This window comes from Fulmarus glacialis, unplaced genomic scaffold (genome assembly GCF_000690835.1).
Source record: "Fulmarus glacialis isolate BGI_N327 unplaced genomic scaffold, ASM69083v1 scaffold1231, whole genome shotgun sequence".
Classification (NCBI taxonomy): Eukaryota; Metazoa; Chordata; class Aves; order Procellariiformes; family Procellariidae; genus Fulmarus; species Fulmarus glacialis.
In genome coordinates, this window is record NW_009193163.1 from 41,244 (window position 1) to 64,743 (window position 23,500).

General features: G+C 39.8%; 1 protein-coding gene across 1 annotated transcript in view; it reads right to left on the reverse strand.

The window, feature by feature from the left end:
* LOC104083729 (neogenin-like) overlaps positions 1-22,946 on the reverse strand; it is a gene marked incomplete at its 3' end in the record, with an annotated part of 64,148 nt that extends 41,202 nt beyond the window's left edge. The window contains exon 1 of the mRNA XM_009587328.1: positions 22,781-22,946. Coding sequence (XP_009585623.1) covers positions 22,781-22,946 — 166 coding nt within the window. The remainder of the gene's footprint in view (positions 1-22,780) is intronic.
* Between the last annotated feature and the right edge of the window lie 554 nt (positions 22,947-23,500).

Below are 23,500 nucleotides of genomic sequence, written 5' to 3' on the forward strand. Positions count from 1 at the left end.
GAAAAATTCTTTCAGGGAAGAACAGTTTTCCAAATCACATAATGTTGGGTTGAGAGAAAACAGGGTCTTTGTTTTTAAAGCCAACCTCAGAAATAACATCAAGGCTCCCCACCTATACTCTCACAAACTCCACCTCTCCTCCACTTGGGCCTGGGAGAGGGATATGTGTACAAAACATCATGGCAATATAAACGGAAATACTGCTAGCTGTCTACCAGCAAACCGAAAACAAAAGTGCACAGACTAAAAGGTTAATAGGGCTTTTGAAGCAAGTCACTTCAACCCAGAGCTGCAATGATTCCTCCTATCTTTATATAAAGAAAGCAAGCTGCGAAAGGAAACACTTAAAAATGCCAGCTGAAAACAAACACACAGCCAAACTTACAAGGTCTTTTTGCAAGGCCTAGAAAATAACTATTTTCCATAGACACAACAGCTAAATGACAATCCTAATGAATAAAGCATATTTTACAAGCACTGTGTCTACTAATGTACTCTCAGCACGAAGTGGCAGACTCAGACTACCCTTGTCTAAAAATTTTAACAACAACTTTTTGAAGTCATAGGCTGTTTAGAGACCAGAAAGGAGATTCCACCGGTCACATTTTTTTTTCTAAACAGTTCAAGTGGTTTCTGTCATTGAGCTGTTCGCATGTGCTCCAGCGCAAACATGGGAAAAAACAGTTGCTCTTTCAAGCCTGTATATAGTCCTGAACAGCGGAAGAAAAAAAAAGTCTTGAACTTGCGGGGAGTGGGCATTGTCTTCCAATTACATATAGTCTTCAAGATGAATGTTCAGACAATATGATAAAGCAGTGAAGAAAGACCTGTTCTCCATTGTACTGCACAGGGAGATACTACATTATTTTTATCTGGCATTGGTGTAGCAAACCTACCCATGAATCAGTTTACTTGATCTGGCCGTAAGCAATACATGATACAGTCAGAATGTGTCTTTCCTTTTACGTACTTCTAAGAGTGTGAAGGCAATCCGTAACACTTGTGAAAGGCATTGTTAGAAAAGGGTTACAAAGCATTCACAAATGCAAAATGAAGCTTCTACCGCACACACTAAACTCTTCGGAAAGGGTCATAAAAATATTCCGCTCAAAACCATTTAATCTTTCATAGTAAGGTCGATAATGAAATGCTGAAGTATGTTAAGGCCACCTTGAAGAGGAACACACATTTAATAACCTGATTTGTTTCATTAAGTCACCGAACAATTATGAAGCATGTGTTTTTAGAAAGAGTACAAATCTGAAGGAGACCTTTACTTGTAAAGAAAGTCTGTCCTGTAAGCATTTTACCTTCTTCAATCGCTTTTTTTTTTTTAAATCGGATTTACCTTCTAAAATAGCCTTAATTAACAAATTGATATGATTCCCTCTATCACTGAATTGCACAGAAAGTCTCTCATCTCCAAAGAGACACTTAAGCTTCCCCCTGGAGAGGGACTCCAAACCTTCCTGCACAAAGCTTATTGTCTTTGCTACTCAGAATTCACAGAAACTTGAAGATAAGGCAGAGGGAGTGATGTGAAAGAAACAACAGATAAATTATGCTTTTGTAGGTCATATCATTCAAATATTCTTCTACCTTCAAGAATTCAAAGAGGAAATAAGAAAAAAACCCACTATAGGACGACTGTCGTTTCCCTAGAGACAGTAACAGTCCCAGACAAGACTGGAGGCCTGTTATGTTGGTATCCAAATCCTTGAGATGATGTTTTTCCTGAGGATTATTAAAAAAAAAAAAAAAAAAAGAGAGAGAGAAAAGAACACCCCCCCCAACAAAAAAACCCAGAACAAATTACAAAATTTCTAGGTGCTGCTTATGTTACTTCAGTTTGTATAATCACACCTATGTGCAGGTGTACTTGATTCTCTGTGTGCAGAGTACCGAGTTTCAGCTCTAATATACCAAATGGCAAAAAAGAAACAAGAGTCATGAGCAGCAGAAAATATTTTAACCTGTTTGTCAGTATAATTTCTTCCATTGCTCCAGAAACCTAAAGGTCTTTCTTAAAATCAAAGATTCAGCTTTATTCTCCCTGGGTTTTCCAAGAGAAAGCATTCGACCTGAGCTATCAGCCTTTTTCCCCTCATTTACAAGTTTCTGTAAGTTTTGCCAATATAGATCCAGACCCCTACCAGAAGAAATAAAAGCACTCTTGAGTTTTGTTTTTCTCTGCCCTTTTTCTCTGGCTTTTCAAATAAAACGTAGGAAACCCTTAAAAAGGGGAGGCCGGCTTCTTGTTTGCCTTGTGTGGCTTTGGTGCAGATTGGAGCAGATCAAATCCATCGACGGGATAAGGTTGTTCTTATCCTGGAAGCAACAAGCTGCCCCAGGAAATAACATCGCAGAGTATAGAGCAGGGGATGTCAAGAGAGAGCATGCCAAGAAGAAGCAGCAGCACAGAAGGGGTCAGAGACTTTCAGAAGGAATGGGAAGTAGATTCTCAGCCAGGTTTCAGAGGCAATGTAAAAAAAGCTCTTGCCAAGAGCCCTGTGAAGACACAGCACAGCCTGCTTCAACTCGGGATACTACCCCACTCCTGCACAGAAAGTAGTGGATAAAACAAAATAAAAGGGCTGGTAAATAACTATGTCCCATCTTGAAGGAAAGTAAACTAGAATTGAGACCTTTCTAGCCCGCCACCTCAGAAGGGTTTTGCAATGTAGAGTCGGGGCACTCTGGAGAAGTGCTGGTGGGCTGCACCCACACTAGCCAGCAGAGTTCATACCTCTGAGCCTGGATTCAGCATGAGAAGGCTTTGTACATACAAGACCTTAATAAACTTCAATTTCTGTCAACAAGCCATTTCTCCCACTCCATCAACCTATTGATTATTCAGTTAAACGACACCACATTATTAAAGACTGAATTGGTGTATTTTGTGGATGGAGTCCTTCCTCCTTCCACGTACTTATCTTCGGGGGGGTGAAGGGGGGGAGTACATACATAGGTATGTACATATCAGTGGCTTGATTTGTGTTAATATTGGCCCAAGAAACTTAAATAATTAAGCTCAGAAACAGGAACAGTTAAGTCTTGCTCATTCCCAACAGAAATTTCCACCCCTCCACCCCAGATCTGCTCTTGAACACCAGTGGTAGGGACCCACCAACTCCTACAGGCGTTCAGTTCCAGTGCTTCACACTCTCTATTATTAAGACTATCAAGCAGTATTGCTATGATTTAAGCACATTTCTTTTTGCCACTGTAGGAATGGAAAACAGATTGTTCATCTTTCTCTACAGTCTTCTACATATCCGAGGACTTAAATCCTTCTCTAGCCTTTTCTTTAGGCGTAGCATTTCTAGTTTACTACTAGGTAGAAAACCTAGTACTAGGGTAGATAGTAGGGCTCTGATAATTAACTCTGAATTCTCTCCAACCAGCCCACGTTCTTCCCCAAATGCTGTGCCCCAAACATGATGGAGATCCCCAGCAGAGACAAGATCAGTGTCAGGTGCAGGTACGGTGTCATTTCACATGTTTTGAAGGCTCTACAACTCCCTTCTTCATCCCTCCCAACACAGAGGCATTAGGTTTTAACACAGAAGCATAACGCTACCGACTACATCGATCTGTAATCCCTTCACTACCGTAATCCCTAGATCCTCTTCTCGGAAACTGCCGTGAGGCTTGTTCTTTTCCATTTAATGTTTGACTAGTTGATTACCCCTGCCTAACTGTATTAACTTTCACTTGGCTCCTCCAAATTCTTCCTCCTTCCAAAAAAGTTTACCAATTTTGAACTCTAACCTTGTCCTCCCTCTTGCAGCTTTAAGTCGTGTGAAAATTTAACAAATTAGCTTACACTGTCATGCAGGCTGTGACATCTAATAGAAGTTTACTCAGAATACATAAGTGCAAAATCCCACACAAAGCAGCCTTCAATATCATCGTCTTTACTTCTTCTCTCAACACTTACCCACCCCTTTTCATAGCCATCCTATGTCAGTTAAGACCACATTTCCCTATTTCCTTACAAGACTGTAATGGGATGGTAGTGGTTGAGGAAAGAATACGGGAAGTTATTTTTTTCTGTCAAACTTTTTTAACTACTAAGGAAATTAGAATGGTCTGAAAAATATTTCCTTGACAATTCCATATCAATTAACCCTTCTACCCACATTACCTTCCAGAAGAAGTTAGGGGGGGAAAAAAGTTTGTTCACTCACCCCTCAATTTTTCCAGGAAGCAAAGCCAAGCTGACTACTTTTATACATCCCTAGCTCCTCCTCTCTTCCCATTTAAAATATTTTGGGTTCTTCTAGTCCTCCTTGCACCTCATCTCTCCTCAAATTCTCAAAATTAACCAACAGTTCTGAAATTGTTTCAGCCAAGGTAAAACTCATCACACAGAACTGATTTGAAAATATTTAACAATGAAGTACTTCTAGCCTGTCCTTTGCTAAGCCTAGCTGGTCTCTTATCCTCTCAATATTAGAGCGAAGGACCATAAGCATGCAACTCTTCTCACTGGAAAAGGACCAGAGAAAGCACATTTGAGATACGACACCGAGTTCACAAAGTTAAGATGAATCTGCCTGAACCTCTCCTTATAGCACGCATCCCCAAAGACCATGAAAAGGCTTTTAAACTCAAAAAAAGGAACTTTTAATACAACACTCTCCAGCTACAGGAAATCTGAAAGCAGCTAGGTAAGACAGAAAGAGCTCAATCGCTCTTTCCAAATGCTGCATTTTCAAAGGGCAGTACACCTCAGTGGAAAAAAGAAATCCAAGGCTTCCTTTAGCCTTCTTTTTGCTGCTACACAAGGACTTCCTTTGGTTTTTTGTACGTTCGGCTAGCTGCATCACATTTTGTGCGGTGGTACATCTTTAACAAGACTGCAGGTGAGGAAATGCCTAGAATAGTAAATGCAAAAGGTGCTCAAGTGGGAAGAAGCTTCCCTTCGTTATTTGGTTAATTTCTGAAAGACATGAGCATTCCGATATCAAACTTAAATCATTTAAATGTGTGCTTTAACAACTGCCTGACACAAGCTTTTCAGAAATTACGGCGTTCAGGAAAATAACATAAGACAAAACCACTCTGATCTCAGTTCTACTTAGTACATATAAATTACCTCAAACTGGTGCATGGCAGTACGTGTCAGAAGATTCCCCTGCTACCAGTGCTGTAGATTCAACTTTAATCCACTGTTGCCACCAAAACTATTCAGTAGTGATGTACTCCTGACAATGACTGCCAACTGCATTCAAAGCAGAGGACTTTAATACCACATTTCACATAACTACTGGAAGGAAACTGCGTTCCATTTTACAAGGACCAAATGCAATAACCATCCAGAAAGAAAATGCACAGGTATAATTTCAGACCCATTTTTTCCAATCAGAATGATAAGTGAAGGCAACCAAACACATCTTTCATCAAAAGTACCTGACTTTAGATTAGTAGTACACAAGGATTCAGTCACTGGAAGGAGTCATGCAGGGCTTTGATGAAGAACGATTACTTACTTGCACATGTTGAGGAAAGATGTGTCAATTGCAGGGGGGGAGATACTTGTCCTTTTAAGTTAGACTCCGAAGTAATTTAAAAGTACACATATAACACGCTTGAAAATTGACGTTTAAAACCAGAAGCATTTGACAAAATCCTCATCAGACTGGCAGGAACTATTATAAAGCCCCTTTTTATGTAGTGCAAGTCAATGATAAAAGATCCAGGTCTCTTGCTGCAGGATTGAACTTTTAAAAGGCTTTTCACCAGAATTTAATTAACATTCCCAATGGCCCTTATAATCCTAAAAACAGTATGTCATGCCCTTCCTAACCCAGATCATCAAAAAAAGCTGTCTTTAAGAATTAGCCAAACGTATTTTAATTAAAGACGTGACAAACACTATTCTTTGCAAGCTGCCAGCAAGAGCTCACAATGAACTTGTTTTGTGGTTTTGTTAAAATATTCATTGCTAAGGAGCGCATTATCTATATGGATAAATTGCTTACATGCGTTAATCTCTAAATAAAATGTAAATATTAGCAGGTTGATAATTTTATTTCCTTGACAACACTGGGAACATTCTGCACTGCCCAATAAGCAATACTTATATAAGATATTAATAATATACCACAGCAGAACAAATGTTTAGGCAAAGATAGGTTTTATGCTTAATATTACATTTTTCCCTTATGGCAGAATACAGACCACCTGACCAAATTAAAGTGCATATGATAGCAATATACATCAGCCAACCAAATATGCTTTAGGATTTTTTTTTTCCAAAAAGCACATCCAAAGCCCCATCATATACTTCGTGGTTGGCAAGTTCACTCCTACTGAAAAACCAAGGCCAAATTCTCTAAACTGCATTCTCTAAACACCATTTCATTTCTCTCTTTGTAGAGACTCTACAAAATATAAATTATGAGACAAAAATGATATTGCACTTAAGCATCAAGAAAAAAAAAGGAGAAAGCGTAAGAGCTACCCCTGACTGCAGATGTACAATATAAATCCTGCTGGTACTTTAATAATTCCAGTGGTAGGCTGACAGCAGAACCTAGGAGAGCAAGTGATGTAACATTGTAAGATAAGTAATGCCGTGTATAAATCTAGACTTTCCCAGACTTACAAGATTCCTTTCTCCTTCGGCACAAGCAGATTTCCTCTTTTTATGATTTAATACACTATAACAAAGATATTCATCAAAAAGAATAACTCATCTTCACCCCAGCATCATTAAGCATAGTGGGCTAGCAGTGATGTTTGAAGAATGATGTGGTGCCTCAGATTCGCCCTGGTCTATAAGGGAAGGGGCTACGTTCTGAGATCCATAAGGGAGACACATCCTTTTCTTGGCGATACGGGGAAACAACCTGTACACAACCCCTTTCCCCCTTTACTAAAAAGGGCTTATTCTGTGCTGCAGAAAGACAGGAAGAAAACAGCTTGTTCAAGCAAATTCTGCTGAAAGAGAACGGCATAAAGCTGGATGCTTTTGTCCTTCTCTTCTCTTTAGTTGTGTCAATCCTGTGCGCAGGTGCCTTCTTTCAATACAGGCCAACCAGACAACACTGAGTGAATATTAACAGCCTAGAATACCACCAGAAAACCTGTACCCTCAATCGTTCTCCTCAATAAAATTGTAAGTTTAGAGAACTTATTCTTTATGGTCCATTGCGAAGAGCACGTATCAATACCAATAAGCCTATCTGCAGGCTCTCATCAACACACAGATGGCAGCTTCTAGTTATAAGAAACTCCGCTCTGCCTTTTTGCTCCCGTGTTTTTCAAAAAGCATCCATCTAGAAATATGAAGCTGTGAAAAAGCTAAGTATTTTTGCATATTATTCTCTAATGGTTTAATGTTACTGAGTTGAGAAGGTTTTTGACACCACGTACTAACAAGAACATAAAAGTCAAGATACTTATCATTATCATAGGAATTACTGTAACATAGAAAGAAATAATGTATGTTTCAAGACTTTGCCTTCGGTAACATAGGAGTATCCTTCCCTTTCAGACAGCACAGTCAATAAACAAAGAACAAATTCAAGCAAAGCAAACTACATTTTGCAATGATGCTTTTACAGCTTTGTCTACACTTCCAGTTACTAACACTTGTTAATAACAAATTATTGTCGGCTTAATCTTAACTGACCCTCCTGACAGACCTCTAGCATGAAATTATATTAAAAAAAATTAGCCCATTAAAAAAAAAGTATGCAGAAACAGAATTAAGAAAAAAGTATCCAAATACTGTACAGTGTGCCTGCAGTAAAACACTGAAAAGTAAGCATCCATGCATTTACTCTAACCACTCTTTCTGTAAGTGATACCATCTCCTCATATATTATTAAATAATGGGAAGGAAAACAAGATAATGATCAACAGCAAAATCCAAACACAGATTGTAATCTCAAATACCAAACATCTTAGGAGATGCATTTACGTCCAGTGTTCAGTTGCATGGCCTTTCTAGCACCTCTAGGGAGTTAGAAATTTTTACCTGAATTTTGAATGCATGAAAGCAACTTTCCTATTCACAGCGTTGCTGCTTTTAATTGTCAGAAGTTCTGTGTCAATGACTCCCTTGAACAGCCAGCTAACAAGCGCTGCCACGCTGAGTCACAACCCTTATGCCCCTTTACTAAGGGGCTGCAGTTCCATTACGCTTGGAAAACTGAAGTAGAAAAGACGGCACAAACTCCTCTCACAGCAGTTTCCCCCAAAGCATGATTCGCTGTAACCACTTCTCATGGTACACTTGTGCGACTTCTCCAGAAAGAAATCCTCACCAAGGAGATGTTTCTCTCTTGTCTGGTCCGGACTTCCACTGTTAGGCATTTACCTTCTGACAAGGTTTTCTTGATCTGCCTTAAACATATATTCAAACCTAGAAAAGTGTCAACCAGCTGTGCTTCAAAAACAAGTTCTATTGGACTTTTTATTCCTCCCGGTGTGCAAGGAAAAAGAATCCTTTACAACCACCAAGACTAAAAATTTGGATTTCTTTCAAGTTGCTTAAAAACAACCCTTGGGTTTTATAGAACTCACTTCCAGGAACTGAGTCCCACAAACCTCTCACCTTCTGCAAGGAACATCCTTTCAAAGAGATTTTGCTTTTATAATCAAAGGAAAAGCAAGTCAGACCATCTAATGCCATATATTCAAGTTAAGCCAATGAAGGAACTATACTCTGAATATGCTAACTGCAAATTTTCTTTTCATAACCATTTCAGAGGGAGAGCTTAAAGGATTTCATCAACCTTTTCCTTTTTTTGTGGAATCACCAAAGCCATTTCTCTCATTGCAGAAAACTATCACTTTTCATTCAGATAGCCCATCTCTGACACATCCCTTTAAGCTTGCATAGGATTTAAAAATGGTACCGTGTTTTACTCAATACAAAGGTCAAAACATTCTTGCATATGATATCCCCTTTCTATTGCTTTTAATGACAGAAATAAGCAAGAACGATAATAAGGTAAAACCTTTTCGACTTAAACTCCAGGCACAGAAATTACCTTAATCAAAATCTTTTGGGATTAGTTGTTCAATATATGACCTAGCAGCAGAGCTAAGGTGCTTTCAGGGTGATGACTGTCATCAGGGTACCAAGTACTACGAGAACCGATGTGCACTCTACCCCCTAACAAAGCCTTCATCCAATGTCAAACTTCTCTTTTCTCATCTGTCAAAATAAGCCAAAGCGATTACCTTTCATATTAAATTAACAGTACACCAGGAATTTTTTTTTTTTGCCCATTCCAGCCCATTTTTGAATGCTTTGTATGGCTCTTATTCCCCTGCAATCTTCTTCCTCATACTTCAAGCAAAAAGATAAAATTAGTTTCTTTGCTTGTAACTTCACAGCCCTGGTTGAAACCCCATTACTGGAGTACCCAACTTACAGTTGTCAGCTCTGGTAGCTTTTACAGTAATCTGACTTCAGAGTGCTTATAGTTTTCATATTCTTCCTGATCAAGTATGAAAAAAAAGAACGGCAAGCAATTTTTATTTATTTTTAGTATTAGCAGTACGTCCTTCAGAAAGCACATCAGTTACAGGGCACCACAGTTCAAATTTTTTTTTTTTTTTTAGTTCTTCCAGTGACCGTTTTCATTACATTATCAAATTGCTCTGAGAAAAGACACATCTAGCATTTCTACAAAAGATTACTAGAGGGCACTGTAAAGACACCTACAAAAGGAAGAAAATTTATTTCTGTTCATCATCGTGAACAATAGTACTTTGACTTTTCCACAGAAATAGCTACCATATGTTAGCTACTGACAATACTACATTTGTTATAGCAGGTGAAGAGGAATTTCCATTTTTTCTGGAGTAATGATTTCCTTTCCTAGAGTTCCAGTCTTCTGGGCACTCAGGCACATAATTTATCTCTTCAGATATGTGCAACAGCAAAAACAAACAGTGGCTTTCAAAGGTTAAAAACAGAAAACCCATTTGTAAGATTCAAAATACATATCGCACACAATGCAGGCAAGATGCTAAGCATCTAGCAAAAGATTCCTCCATCTTATCCTCCTCACACCCTGTCTGGGCTTCGGTCAAACCACCCAATGCTCACCCAGGGCTCCGGATGCTCAGACTCGAGTAACCGGTTTGCCCAAACCCTCACCAGGGCTAGACAAGCGGTTTAGCTCCCTGTGGAGATTCCCTGTTGGTTTGCAAACCAAGCCCAGATAATCAGGGAGCAGATTCTTTGCCTCAGTCTTTTTTTTTTTTTTTTGCCAGACACGTACTTCAAAAATGGTTTAGAATATAAATACAGAAAAAAATCCCCACACATCACAAGAGAATTATTTGCTGAAACCAATTACTTAAATATTTTCCAAGTAGTAAACACACTGCGGTATCCAAGAAGTCTGCATGAAGGGTAAAGTAATATTACTGTTTCTCAGACGCCAACAAGGTTACGGGGCACCCAACAGAACATATTCGATGTCGCAAATTCATTTAAAGATGCACTTTAAGTGAGACAAGAGTTGCACTTCAAGTGAACGAACTCCCTGTGTGCTCCCTGGATTTCCTCCAGCCCACCTATTCAATTCACTGTTTCAGGGTGATTACAGAGATTACAAAGGATGCTTGCAGGAGAGGTGTGAAGGGCAAGGGGAACGCTGTTATGAAGGCAGGGGTGCTCCAATCACAGGCAATAGTCGAAAATAGCATACAGCAAGATACATGAGGAAGAAAAGAAAAAAACAGGTTTCAATGGGAAGCTTAAAGTGAAAAGAGAGTTGAACGTTAAAAAAAAAAGATGCAAGCAAGAACCAAACTGAAAGTTGCTGAACATCATTTCCAGTGTCTTTCTAAAGAGAGAGACCTCTGTCATGCTTCATAAAAGAGGAAAAAATTCTTAGCAAATACCTTTAATGCTAGATCAAGCAAAGCCTATCTAAGAGGACCTGGAAACACAAGAACAGCCGCATCAGATCAGAGCAAAAAGAATCCTTTTAACTCAGTGTCTTGTCACAGCACAGTCGAGAACAGATGCTAGGGAGCACCTAAGAACAGAATAAACATGCAGCAAAACTTTCCCAAATTCAGCCTCTGAGCATCTTGCCACTTGCGACTGAGGGACTTCCTCAGCCAGAAGTGGGTTTTGTTCTTTAGCTCAACAGCTCTCGGGAGAAAAAGTACCAGCAACCTCTGCTAGCACCCCTGAATTGCCCTGGGGGGATGAGAGGGAAGAGGGAAGGGGAGGGGGCAAAAGAATACGAGTTTCAGCATTCAATTGGAGGGTCCCTGATTTAGGGGACTAATACTGAAAAATTAAAAGAACCGGTTAATTCTGTACATTCAGCATAGCTAATTGTACAGCCTGTTTCACTCTTCTGGTTTCCTATGCTAGTAAAGGACTGTCCAATCCCACTATTGGTCCACAATATATATAAAAATACAATAACCTTAACAATTTATAAATGAGGATTTTATTCATCTTTCAGGATACTGGTGAAAAAATGAGAACAGTAGAAAGGTAAGGAAAAGATGCACATAACACACACTACTATAAACATGCTGCAATGAATCACATTTTAAAAACATATCTACACCAGTTTTTCTATCCCATAAAATTCAACATTTGTGGCAGAGTTCGTTACATGGGTAAATTAAGTAGCAATAAAACTGACCCTTCACAAATTTAAGTCATAACACTACTCTTGTAAAAGCAAGCTGACAAACCATAGAGTTCAAAATAGCGACTTTTTAGCTGAAAGGTATATAGCCAGATGATAGGCACATAATCAGTCACATGGAAAGGGACAGAGGTGCAGCATGTGCCCTCAAGTGCCATGGAAAACCACAGCCCATTCCAGCTGCGGCACCACCAAGAGAAATAATGCATGAGGGAACTGGAGTTAATAACAGATAACCAGCAGCATCACCCATTTGTTTAGATGTTTAGCTCAACCCTACTGGGTGTAAGGGTTTGCTGTATTTGTTGTCTGAGAAGCCCAAAACTAAAAACTGTATAGTCTGAAGATAAAAACCTTAAGAGATGCCCATCTGTGTTCCAGTTAGTGAAACACAATCCTCTGATACAGAGAGTCTCTCTGCTGACCACTGCACAGCATCAGAGCATCCACGTCTTCACCAGATTCTGCGTAGTCCAAGTTCTCCATGTTTTCACGCCCCTATCCACCCCTCTGTTTATTTTTAAACTGAGGGTTGACTGTTCCTGTTTGAAGACCCTAACTGAGGTAGAGCATCTGACGGTCACTGAGGAAAAGCTACTGTAATTAAGAGTTAAATTCATTTCTCTAGCAAGAGAAAAATCACACACTCAACACTAACTGCACTACAGAAGAATAAGCAAGGCACTTTACGCTAGACAGAGAGAGGATTAGAAGTTTGCTTGGTTTCAATCCCTTGGGAAATACTTAAATCACAAGGTTCCTTTTTCAAGTTGTCTTCCAATGAAATGGAGAGAAGAGGCAAAAAGTATCTGGATTCTCTATGCCAGTAACATCCACACGTGTCCAAGTGCGCCCACTCACAGATTGAAGCCCGTGGTCATAACCTGCATCAGCAAATCACGCAGGTGAGAAGAGCTTGCCACACACGAAACCTCGCTCAGAGAAAACACTCAATCGGCAAAGAAAAGAGGAAAAGGCAGCTTTACTATTACAACCAGTGTGTCTCGACTACACAGTAAGAACCAGCAATATTTTTTATGCTTAATTTTTATATTACTGCACTGCTCAGTAAGAGCACTGTCCAGAAAGACAAGAGAACAGGTATTCGTATTGAACAGCCATACCATCCCCTTGTACAGATACTCTACAGTGTTATGTATGTGGTCGTGGGGTACCACCGCACCATCACGTGAACATGAATTTCTGTCCAGTGATAGGATCTTTGCCAAGGATACTCTAAAGTTGAACATTTATAGTCATAATATAGTAGCAACCACCTAGAAGTGTGCATAAACTACCTTGGTGAATTTTAACCGACAAATCATTGTCATGTACTCCATGCCTTTTAATTATTTTTACTTCGTATTTACATATACCTCTCTCATATATATATATATAAAAAACTTTATCCGTACACACAACTTGTATACAAGTTTTATATAGACACACACACCCCTATGTACACCTACCACTGTCCTCCATAACTGATTTTTCAAACCTCAATTATTTTTTCAAGACAAGCATTTAAAAATTGTAAAAACCATCAAAAACATCAACCAAACACATCTTACTAGTACCATTGATGAATCAGCCACATAAAAAAACTAATATATAACATGGCTTACAAAAGCAGAATGTTACTGAACCAGATTTCAGGAAAACTTAGCAGATCCAGAACTGGTAAAAAATGAAGAGATACCTGCAGATGCAGAAATTAAAATGTGATATGCAGATCAGCTCCAATATTAAAAAAAGAGGATAACCAATCACAAATGAACAACATTTTAACTGAGGCCAAGAATAAGCGAAGAAACAACACTCAGCTACATCGCAGACCAGTGCCCACCAGGAAAACAGTTTAAGCAGTAACTCAAACACATGTCACTGAGTTAACAACTCCTTCAAGGTACTTTTTTTTTTCCCTTCTCTCCTCCCCCCCCAAACTCTTGAGCAGGGGATTAAACTCTTCAGTTCTGTCATCTCAACCATACACCGGTTTTACAAGTTTCAGACGTTTTCCTCATCCTCTCAACTGTGAGTTCTGCACATTGATCCTGGAAACATTTAACACCTTTTATACAATTTGGCTGCGTCAAGATCAATAACAGTTAGAGAATGTCATTGTGTTTGAAAACTGGAATTAGGCTTTGGCTGGTCTAGCACTCCCTTCCCAATAGGGAATATATATCTACGACAAAATTTTCTATAGCAAACATGAGTTATGGCTTTGCACCGGTGGCTCCGGACTACATTCGTGCATTAAACACGCTGTCCCAGGAACAGTACAGCTACCTCAGAAGCTCTGCTATTATAAATTAACCTCGCTTCATACCCCGAGCCAAAACATGACAGAAATATTTGCAAATCTACTGATCCTTTATCACAAAATGCACAAACATGATCTGGAATAAAAAAAAAAAAAAAAAATCCCCAAGTCTTATTTACTGCAACTTAATTATTTCAAGTGCACTGAACATACACGGAGTAGAGCAAATTATTGGATTTTTGTTTATTACTTTTTTATATATGAAATCAAACAGCTATACTTCAGGAAGGCAACTGCAGATATTAACAACATATTTGTATTCAAAACAAATCTATGAAAAAAGAAAAAATCTAATTGCACTAATCCTTTATTATAACTTTGCAGTCATGTTATTTTATCCAGCTGACATTCTTCCGTAACAGATTCCTACTAAGCTGCTAGTGAGCTCTTTATAAGAGAAGAAAAGCTAGAAGAAAAATAGCCAAATGCCTCAACTTAACCCCCGATTTTCGATGTCTCCTTTTTCAAAAGGGGAGCGGGTGGTATATCGTTACCTCCACTCCTCTACTCAGGAACGAGGAGGAGGAAAGCACCAGGGTTAGCACTGACATTCCTGCACCTTCCCGGAAAGCAGCGGAGTTGTACGTCTAACTTGAACTGAGAATACAAACCATGGGACGTTAATGGAGCATGTCTAACTGCCATCGCTTTCCCTATTTGATCTCAGTTGAAAGTACAGTAAAATGAACTGAAAGGCCAGTTTTAAAAGCTTCACGCAGATTCTTGTCTTTTCTGAAAGCGTATTAATGAAACTGCTTCCTGTTTCATTTTCTAAAGACAAACAAAAGCTTTCATCTAGCTTGTTTACTCACTTAACCTCCTGAATTTCCATAAAGCACTGTAGCTTTGATTGACGCAGTTTTTGTCAGAATAAAATGCATAACTGTAGTTTTGCAAATATATTAGCAAAAATATTTGCAAGTATTAGCTTTGCAAATGTTATATAGATGTGCAAAGAAAAAATAGATTTATCTGTTCATTTATAATACAGATTATTCCATCAAAGGAAAGCAAACATGTTTAAAAAAGAACTTACATAAGAAATATGGAAATACAAATATTGCCTATATTAACTAAATTATCATATAGATATGGGTATTACCTGAATTACTAAGTTAGTCAGAAATGCTTAAGAAAAGCAAATTCTGAGGGCATCACTAGAAGAAATTTGCTTATATCCCTTTTATTCTCATTTCCCCATAATTGTGAAAGATCTCATCTCTCTCTCACTAAATATGTAAAACCTCCCAAACAATAATTTCACTGAAGAGCGCAAGATGGGGTTAGCGCACAACTTCTCCTTAGATTCACCTGAGAGATGTCTCCCTTTAGTTATATTTATTCTGCTCACTTAAAAAAAAGGCCAAAAAAAGACAAGCCAGCACAGGCCATCTGTCATTATAGATGCTACAGACTACGGGCAGGATCAGACTGTTCACTTCCAAGGTTTCAATTTAGGTTGTTGTCGCTTGTCCTCCTGCCATGCACCATTGCAAGAGGCCTGGCTCCATCTCCTTGAAAACCTCCTTACAGGTGCCGGCAGGCTGCTATGAGGTCCATCCCCCCACCCCGAGTCTTCTTCGGGCCAAACAAACTTCTCCTTAGGCACATGCTTCAGCTCCCAGCCAGGCTGGTGGAGGGCCAAGCAAGCTCGCTCCAGTTTAATGAAGTCTTTGACATTGACATACTGGGGAGCCCAAAACTGGATGCAGCATTCGGGATGCAGCCTACTGAGCATCAAGCTCCCTTCCGTCACCCTGCTGGCTCTGCTCCGGCTAATCTTGCTGGCACTATGAATTAGCATGCACAGACCACGTTCGATAGTCTGACAGCTACCTGGTTGGCTATTTGAAAGGTTCCAGTTCAAGATTTTTCTCTGCTTAATACGAAGCAGAATTTTTCAGCTCAAATAATATCAAAACAGGACCCAGATCTGAAGTCTGCCTATCACATTGGAGGACACCACTCAATTCACACAGCTTCATTTTTAAGCTGTTAAACATATTGACAGACCTGATGAAATATTAATTTGACTAATTATGGCAACAGAACCCCAGAACGAACTAACAACTCCACAGAAACAGAGCAATACCTGTTTCCAGCCCTGACAACCACACAAGTTTCAGACATCTAACAGATGGCTCAAAAAAACCCATGCAGACTGTGCTGATACCAGCCTTTGCTTTCACTCTACCTCCTGAGTTTTTAAGATGCAAAAGCTTACCTGACTAGGGAGAGCTAAAGTGTGAGCTACTGAACAGAACTTTTACGTAAAGACAGGACACAGAGTATTTATACTTCACATTTCTTCCGATTTATAGACTGTAACCAAATTTAAAGTGTTCTCGCAAGAGAAACATTTACCTTCAAATGACAAAAAGCTCTTCAACCTGCTTGGACAGCAGAATCAAATTACCTGGCAACTTACTGCCCGAAATAAAATTTCAGCTGATAATACTTCACAAAATGTAATTTGGAGGCAGTTCTAAGCTTCCTTTCACATGTCGTAGCTGAAGTAGTTGCATGTCCCAGAACGACAGAATAATCTAGTTTGGAAGGGACCCCTGGAGCTCATCTAGCCCAGCCACCTGCTCCAAGCAGGTCTATTTAGATCAGGTTGCTCGGCGATCTGGCCAGCCAAGCTTTAAGCTTCTCCAAGGACATGCAACAATAGAAGGCAAGCAAGCAAGAAGTGTACAAGCATCCAAACCAGGAAAGCATGGCGATAGATACGCCCCCAAACTGGCTTTCCATTATTTAATTTCTGACATACCACAACAGTGAACTATGGCTAAGTATCTTCAAATTAAAAGCACAGAAATCTCAGGAAGCAGCACATAAAGCCACAATAATGGCAACATTAAGAAAGATCTTTTCTGAGGAATCCAGCAATAAAAGCTACACAAAGTGCCTGACCCATCCGTTCCCAGACTTGGAAACGAGGAGGAAGACACGACATACCAACACGCTCTGAAAAATCACACCTTCTAGGTATTCAGACTGGCAACGGGAAGGACAGATCTGACTCTCAGCAGAATACCACTCAAAACTGCACCTGCCATTCACCCCAGAAGTAGGATTTTGCAAAACCTATTTGAAAAATGCAACACATTCTTGGAGGAATGTACATGCGACTGTAACACAACCTCACCAAACGTGAACACAATCGCTTGACTGCTGAGCTTGCCGACATCGTAATTATGGTTTTGCTTACACTACCAATGATGCCAAGCGCATTGTTTTGGCACTAAGCACAGAGAACACAAGCCCGATGACCAAGAGACTCAGCGACCACTTGAACTTTGACACAGAACTGTTAACCACCGTAACATCCTTCAGCGTCCCCGAACACCTCTCCACAGCAGTTCTCGACTCCAGCTAAGCTCCAAACTGCAGAAGTTGATCCATTCATCCGTGGTGGAAACTGGTTCGGAGGTTTGTGACTGCGTATCTGTCAGCTCCAGTGTACCCACCATGGCCAAAGCGCAGAGCAAGCTGTCAGCGCCTGCCAGTGGCAGATCTGTAAGGACAGCGTGCTACAACTTCTCAGATGTGACTGCTCCCTCCAAGGTCAGCAGTGATTATCACCACCAACATGAGCAAGGAATACAAGGATCTAAACACCCTTCAACTGCAGTCTTTTTTTCATTCCCTTTCAACTACAACCTACTATACACTGCCAGGCCTAGTTTTCTCCTCTATTTTAGGTCTCTAGCTAGCATTACGGTAAGGTTTTTGGCACGTCCTTCACATTTGCATCACGGTCGATGCCTGCTGCAACAAGCTTTCTATTTTAAATAATACATGTTGATAGAACTGCATTAAAATATAAAGCAATTTACACAAATAAGTTAGCTCAAGCATCGCAACATAAAACAAGTTCCAAAAGATGTTACGGCAAAGCTTTTCCCAGATTCTTTAAGAATTTCTGCCGTAATTTGTCCCATTCACCAAAACATTACCTTTAAGATAAAACCACAAACATTTTCAGCTGAAGGGCAGATCTGCTCTGCCTAGGCATCCACCACTGACCACCATCAGACACTATTATAAAGCTGAAAATTCCTTTGGTCTCATTTTCCCTGTCCGTTCTGAGGTTTTATGTAAATAGCCTGTACAACCTTCTCCTGAGAAACTTTCCTAACTCAAACATACCTTAATCACAGTATAACCAAATAATTAGACTGCAGTCCCTGGTAAGTCTACCATTAACACGTAGAAGCTATGTTTAAGGGGAGAAAAGCTTTATTTCAATCAATTTACAGCACATGATGACTATCGCAAATGGGAAACCATATTTTCCAGCACAGTAATTTACACTTTTTAAACAAAGAATTCCAAGAAAAAAATTGTCTGCTAATGTGTGGTGGGTTCTTTTGGTTTAGATTTTTTGGTTTAGATTTTTTGCTTGGTTTTTGTTTGTTTTAAGAACTACAACCAGAAAACAGAACTACTGAACCACCTCCTTTCAGTCATAAGAGAGATGAAAGACAGTTTCCAAGAGAGCCAAGCACTCATGTCACTTCTAACCATGAAAAAGTCCCAGACAAGAGTATATAAAATCATTGTATCAGCTCCGTAACAGGAACATCCACTGCTATAGATCTGATTATAAGAGGAAGTGGGGAAACTGAAGTCAGGAACTGGTCAAAAGATGAGGGATCTATGAGGTGATGCACTTTAAGAACAGCACCATTCTGCGTATACAAATATGTTGTAAAACATTAATGTGCTCACTATCTTTTCATATATATCAAAAACCTGTTAAGTTTCTGTAAAACATTGTTTATCTTAGAGTTTCTGGCTTTGAATCACCCAATAACATGCACTACACAGGTCCTCCTTCACTTACTGCACTGTTATCTTACTTGCACAGGAGAGGGGATACAAATCACAGAATATTAAGTAAAGTAAGATGCTTTGCCCTTATTTCATTAGGGTTTCTTTGCAGCAGAGATTTCTTACAGCCAATATTAAAATGTAATTACTTTGTCTCCCAAAGTTTTAGAATACAAAGCTTGCATGTATTAAAAGAGGTTTTCATCTTTGTAAACATGAAGTAAAAAAGGGAAGGGCAAGTAATTCACATTTTTACGCTTAACAGTTTCAGTTCTAACAGTATCTCCTTCCCAGACCAGTACATCCAGCCGTAGCAATCCATGCAAGGCTTCCTCCCTGCTTCGGTTGAGGATGAGGGAAAAGTTGGGGGGATGAGGGGACTGTTAAATATTCAGCACAAGAGTTTGTGCCAGTAACAAAAGCCTACAAGAGTGCCCGGCGTGATGCAGCTGCTGGGAGGAATCGCAACCAGGGCAGGCAGATGGGCCAGTGCTCAGCGAGCCACAGGCCAAAGTGTGTCAGGAATCTTCTGAAATAAGACATTATACAACAATATTTAATCCGAGCGCCCAGAGCTAGGTCATCTTCATTTTACCGTCTGCACACAACACAGACATCCCAAATACAAGCATATAAAAATCTTCTTATACTGAGTTATATACTGACTTATTTTTATATATTCATATATATAAAAATATACACATCAGCATAGCTGTACAATTGTACATACCTAGTGATTTCTAAAGCAAAAATTAAGCTAGAACTATCAAAGGGGCAAATAAATCCATGGGTTTTCATAAAGCATACAATAGATCATTTGAGACTTAACGAATAATGGCATTAGATCTACCTCAGTATTCAAATTAATTTTATTGCTAAAGCGGTCTGAGTGCTCTTCATAAATATGCTCAGTGAAGCACGTGATGTGCTGGCCGAGGACGTCTCTTACACAAGGTATCACTTCTTGCATATTTTCAGTCCCATGCAATTTGGGAAATGAATTTGGGCTTCATGTCACCAGTTTAACTGTTTAAGTATACAGAAAAAAGGCAATCCTGGATACCAGTACTACTATTTTAAATCGGTAACCTAGGTGAACTATTTTTACCAGAACGTATTTCATCAGAGACATCTCCCTGGGAACTGCAATTATCTAGAGATTTCAGAAAATCTGGGGCTGCACTGCAGGACCACATGACAGAAAAAGACCAAAAAACATAAAAGGACACTGTCTAATGAGAGCCCCGTCTGGAATAGGGGAGTGAAAAAAGCAAGGCAAAGCAAGGTCTCACAACCACAAAGCACAACAAAAACAAAGGGGCAATGACGATACTGGAAGGACAGCATCTTTTGTTGAGCAGTTAGTGGTGTTTGCACAGATCAGAGTCAATTTTTCAACAAGAAATGAGTGTGTATAAAACCAAACACACACACAAACTAGAAAACCCCAGTTAATCTGAAGGTTTACCACTTGACTGGGACTCCCGGTAAGCATAATGGCTGGGAAACCTGCGGGCCACTTCCCAGGTCTGCAGTACAAAGCACTCACTGTCACAAGTTCATTCTAGCAGCGGTTCATTCTGCATCAAAAACAAATGCCTAAAGGGCTGGTGACTAAAAACCATCCCACCAAACCAAAAGCATGTCAGATGTAAAGTTCGCATCCAAACAGCCAGCTGATGGGAACGTTACAAGAAGAGCTCATTAAGTTTGCATAACTTGCTTTTAGTTCACAAGGAAAAAAATTAGTATTAACATGGTCAAAACTTATTATTAGACTAAGGTGCCTGTGATATCTCAACGATTAAATTAAGTATCATTAATTTTGAATGCAACTCATAGATCATTCTCTAAATGCTATGCCAAAAATATAATTGAGTCTTCATTAAGTGATCAGATGGGAAACGGGAGCTCTTTCCCCACTATACAATTCAAGGTTAAGCTGCAGCTCACCAAGGATTGTTAAGAACTGCCACAGTCCCTCACCTTCAGTAACCACACACACAAAAAAAAGGGTCTGTATTTTATCCACTCCAGATTCCCCCCTATCACCAGCTCCTCCTTCCAGCTTACCCGCAACCTTGGAAGAAAGACACAGGTGGAGCTACTAAATAAAGACAGATTTTTCAATGTAGTCAAAGGGGCTAAAGAAAAAGGAAATTATTTCAAGCTACAATTAGAGTGTACTATCAGCCTTCACTACACTGTTTCAAAATTTAAATTTAAATTAAATTCAAATTAAAACAAGCTGTATTTTCAGCCACCTGCTTATCATTTCATCTTTGTGATAACAATGTCAGGACAAAAAACCCCTAGCCTTACCTTAACAACCTACTACCACAGCTATATGTGGTCACCCTTCTGTTATTTGTGTGTGGTGTTGGAAGAAATCTACCTTCCAGTATTTCACAGCTAACAGACTTACAAAAAAAGTGGGTAATTTAACACATAAAAGACAACACTGGTATAGGAGAGTAAAACAGCAAAGCAGAAAAGGCACTGGAATTTATCACTGCAAAGAGGGTATGCTACTACTTGCAAAGTAAATCTGGAAAACAACTCTGCTTACAGTCATGATCTAAAGTTAATTTTTCTAACATACAGAATTGAAAAAGCCCTCAGCTAATGTCAGGCAACAGAGCAAGACTGCCAGGCAATGCCAGAGGTCAGACAGGAATACGGGCAGGCTCCCGGCTGGCAGAGGGATGCTGCTGGCTGCCTGCCGCGAAGGTCCAAACGGCAAGGACTGGGGCAAGTGGAACAAGAGCGACCGGGCGCAGCACTCTGGGTTTTGTGAAGGCTTTTAAAAATTAAACTGGTGCTTTGGTTGAATGAGATCACTGCTCTGGGGCATGGACAAGTGATCCCTTAAACATGGCCGTTCCTGGCGGTTCATGGCATGCTTTTTAAATTTTATTTAAACATTAAGTTCAAGAAATGAACACTTGTCCTTCAAAACTCTCCAGAACTCTACACATGCTTACAAATTGCATCTTTGACTTCATAGCTACACTATTTCCTTGGTTCAATCTTTTTCAAGTACAACCTTGGATTTTTGCACCATTCCAAACCGTGTTCTCTTTTGTGTCACACTACAGAAGAAAGAATATTAACAAAATCTAAGTCATAAATGTTTCCCTCATCACTCCAAAACTGTACATTAAGACTCAGCTTTCATGATCCCATCCTGCAATTATCCTTCGAGATCACAAGTTTCTTATTAGATCATTTTTTCAGCATAATTGGTTACAAAGCCATAAATACAATTTTTCCATGAGAAATAGTTTGTAGTGGCGGTATTTTGAGTCTCCCCATATCACTGATCCATTATTGATCTAAGATGAAAACACACTACCAATTTTTCACTGAACTATTGATCAAGCTAGGTCAACTCTAGCAAGACATCCAGACTACCAGAAATCTACCAGTAAACAGCAGGATCACATACAAGGAAAGGAATTCAGAAAATAGTATTTAAACAGCTTGTTGGACTGCAGACTACTTGTAGGAGGGCTTCAGCAGATCATGCACAGATTACAGTGAAAGAATGCAATTCCTATTTGCAGAAAATAAAGAACGATTTTTTGAAAACTGTTTCTAGAGAAGTACACAGCCTTTTTTGCTCAGGTACACGTATCTAATGACACTTTCTATTCTGATACGCTCACCAAAAAAAGTTGGTACACTAGAGCTGACTGACGAAATCCAGTTTTTTAAACAGCTCCACTCAAAGCTGGGCATCAAATCTTTTTCTTAAATAATTAGTACATCTTATTGTCCTACAATTTCTTTTGTTTTAGTTCCGAGTACCCTAGCGAAACTGCTTGCAAGATATGAAAGCAAGCCGGAAAGATTAACACGAGATTTCCAGCACGCTGCACCACCCAGCCTATTCACAGTTCACCAAGTAGGAAGCATTGCTTTTCCATTTTCTGCCTGTACCTAGAGGTCAAAGAAATCGCTTTACTTGGAAGCCTTCTAATGACAAGGTCGGGTTTCCCGGGAGCAGTCCCACACCCTCCGCCCAACCAGCCCCGTACCAGCAGCCACCAGCCCCTGGCCACAAAGCCCGGAGCCCCGTATGGCGGAGAGGGGGATGGGGCGCCCTGGGAATCCCATCCTGCCGTTTCCATGGCTACACCAGTTGAGCAGGGAGCCTTTCACAATGACCGGGCTGCGGATGCTCCATGGTCCCTCGCAGAAGGAAGTGCTGATGGAGCGGGGCAAGACCCCCAAACAGGGGTAAACGTGGAGGCGGTCATGCAAAGCCCCGCTTAAGCTGAAACAAAGTTGGAGCCTTGCAGTAATTTTTCCATCACATGAATACAAAAGAAAAATAAATGCGGCTTATCTCAATTAAGGTGAGCCACAGAGAGCGGCATGAATTGCAGGAAGTCAGGGGAATTTAAATATTAAGGGTAAGTGTCAAATATCAACTTTGCCTTGCCAGTAAGGCGTTCTCATTTGCTATGGCAGGAGTGGAAGAAAGAACCATTTTATACACATTCGTACTTTCCCAAAAACTGGTATTCACAGAAGTTACAGTGAAGTTTTAATAAAGAACACACGTACAGGCATACTGATCTCTAACTGCCTTGTACAAAGCACTCGCTGGCTCCAATCTGTGGTGTATAGTATTTGAATTACCCAGTCGCTCTCTGAAAAAGCTTCCAGTTATTTTATTTTC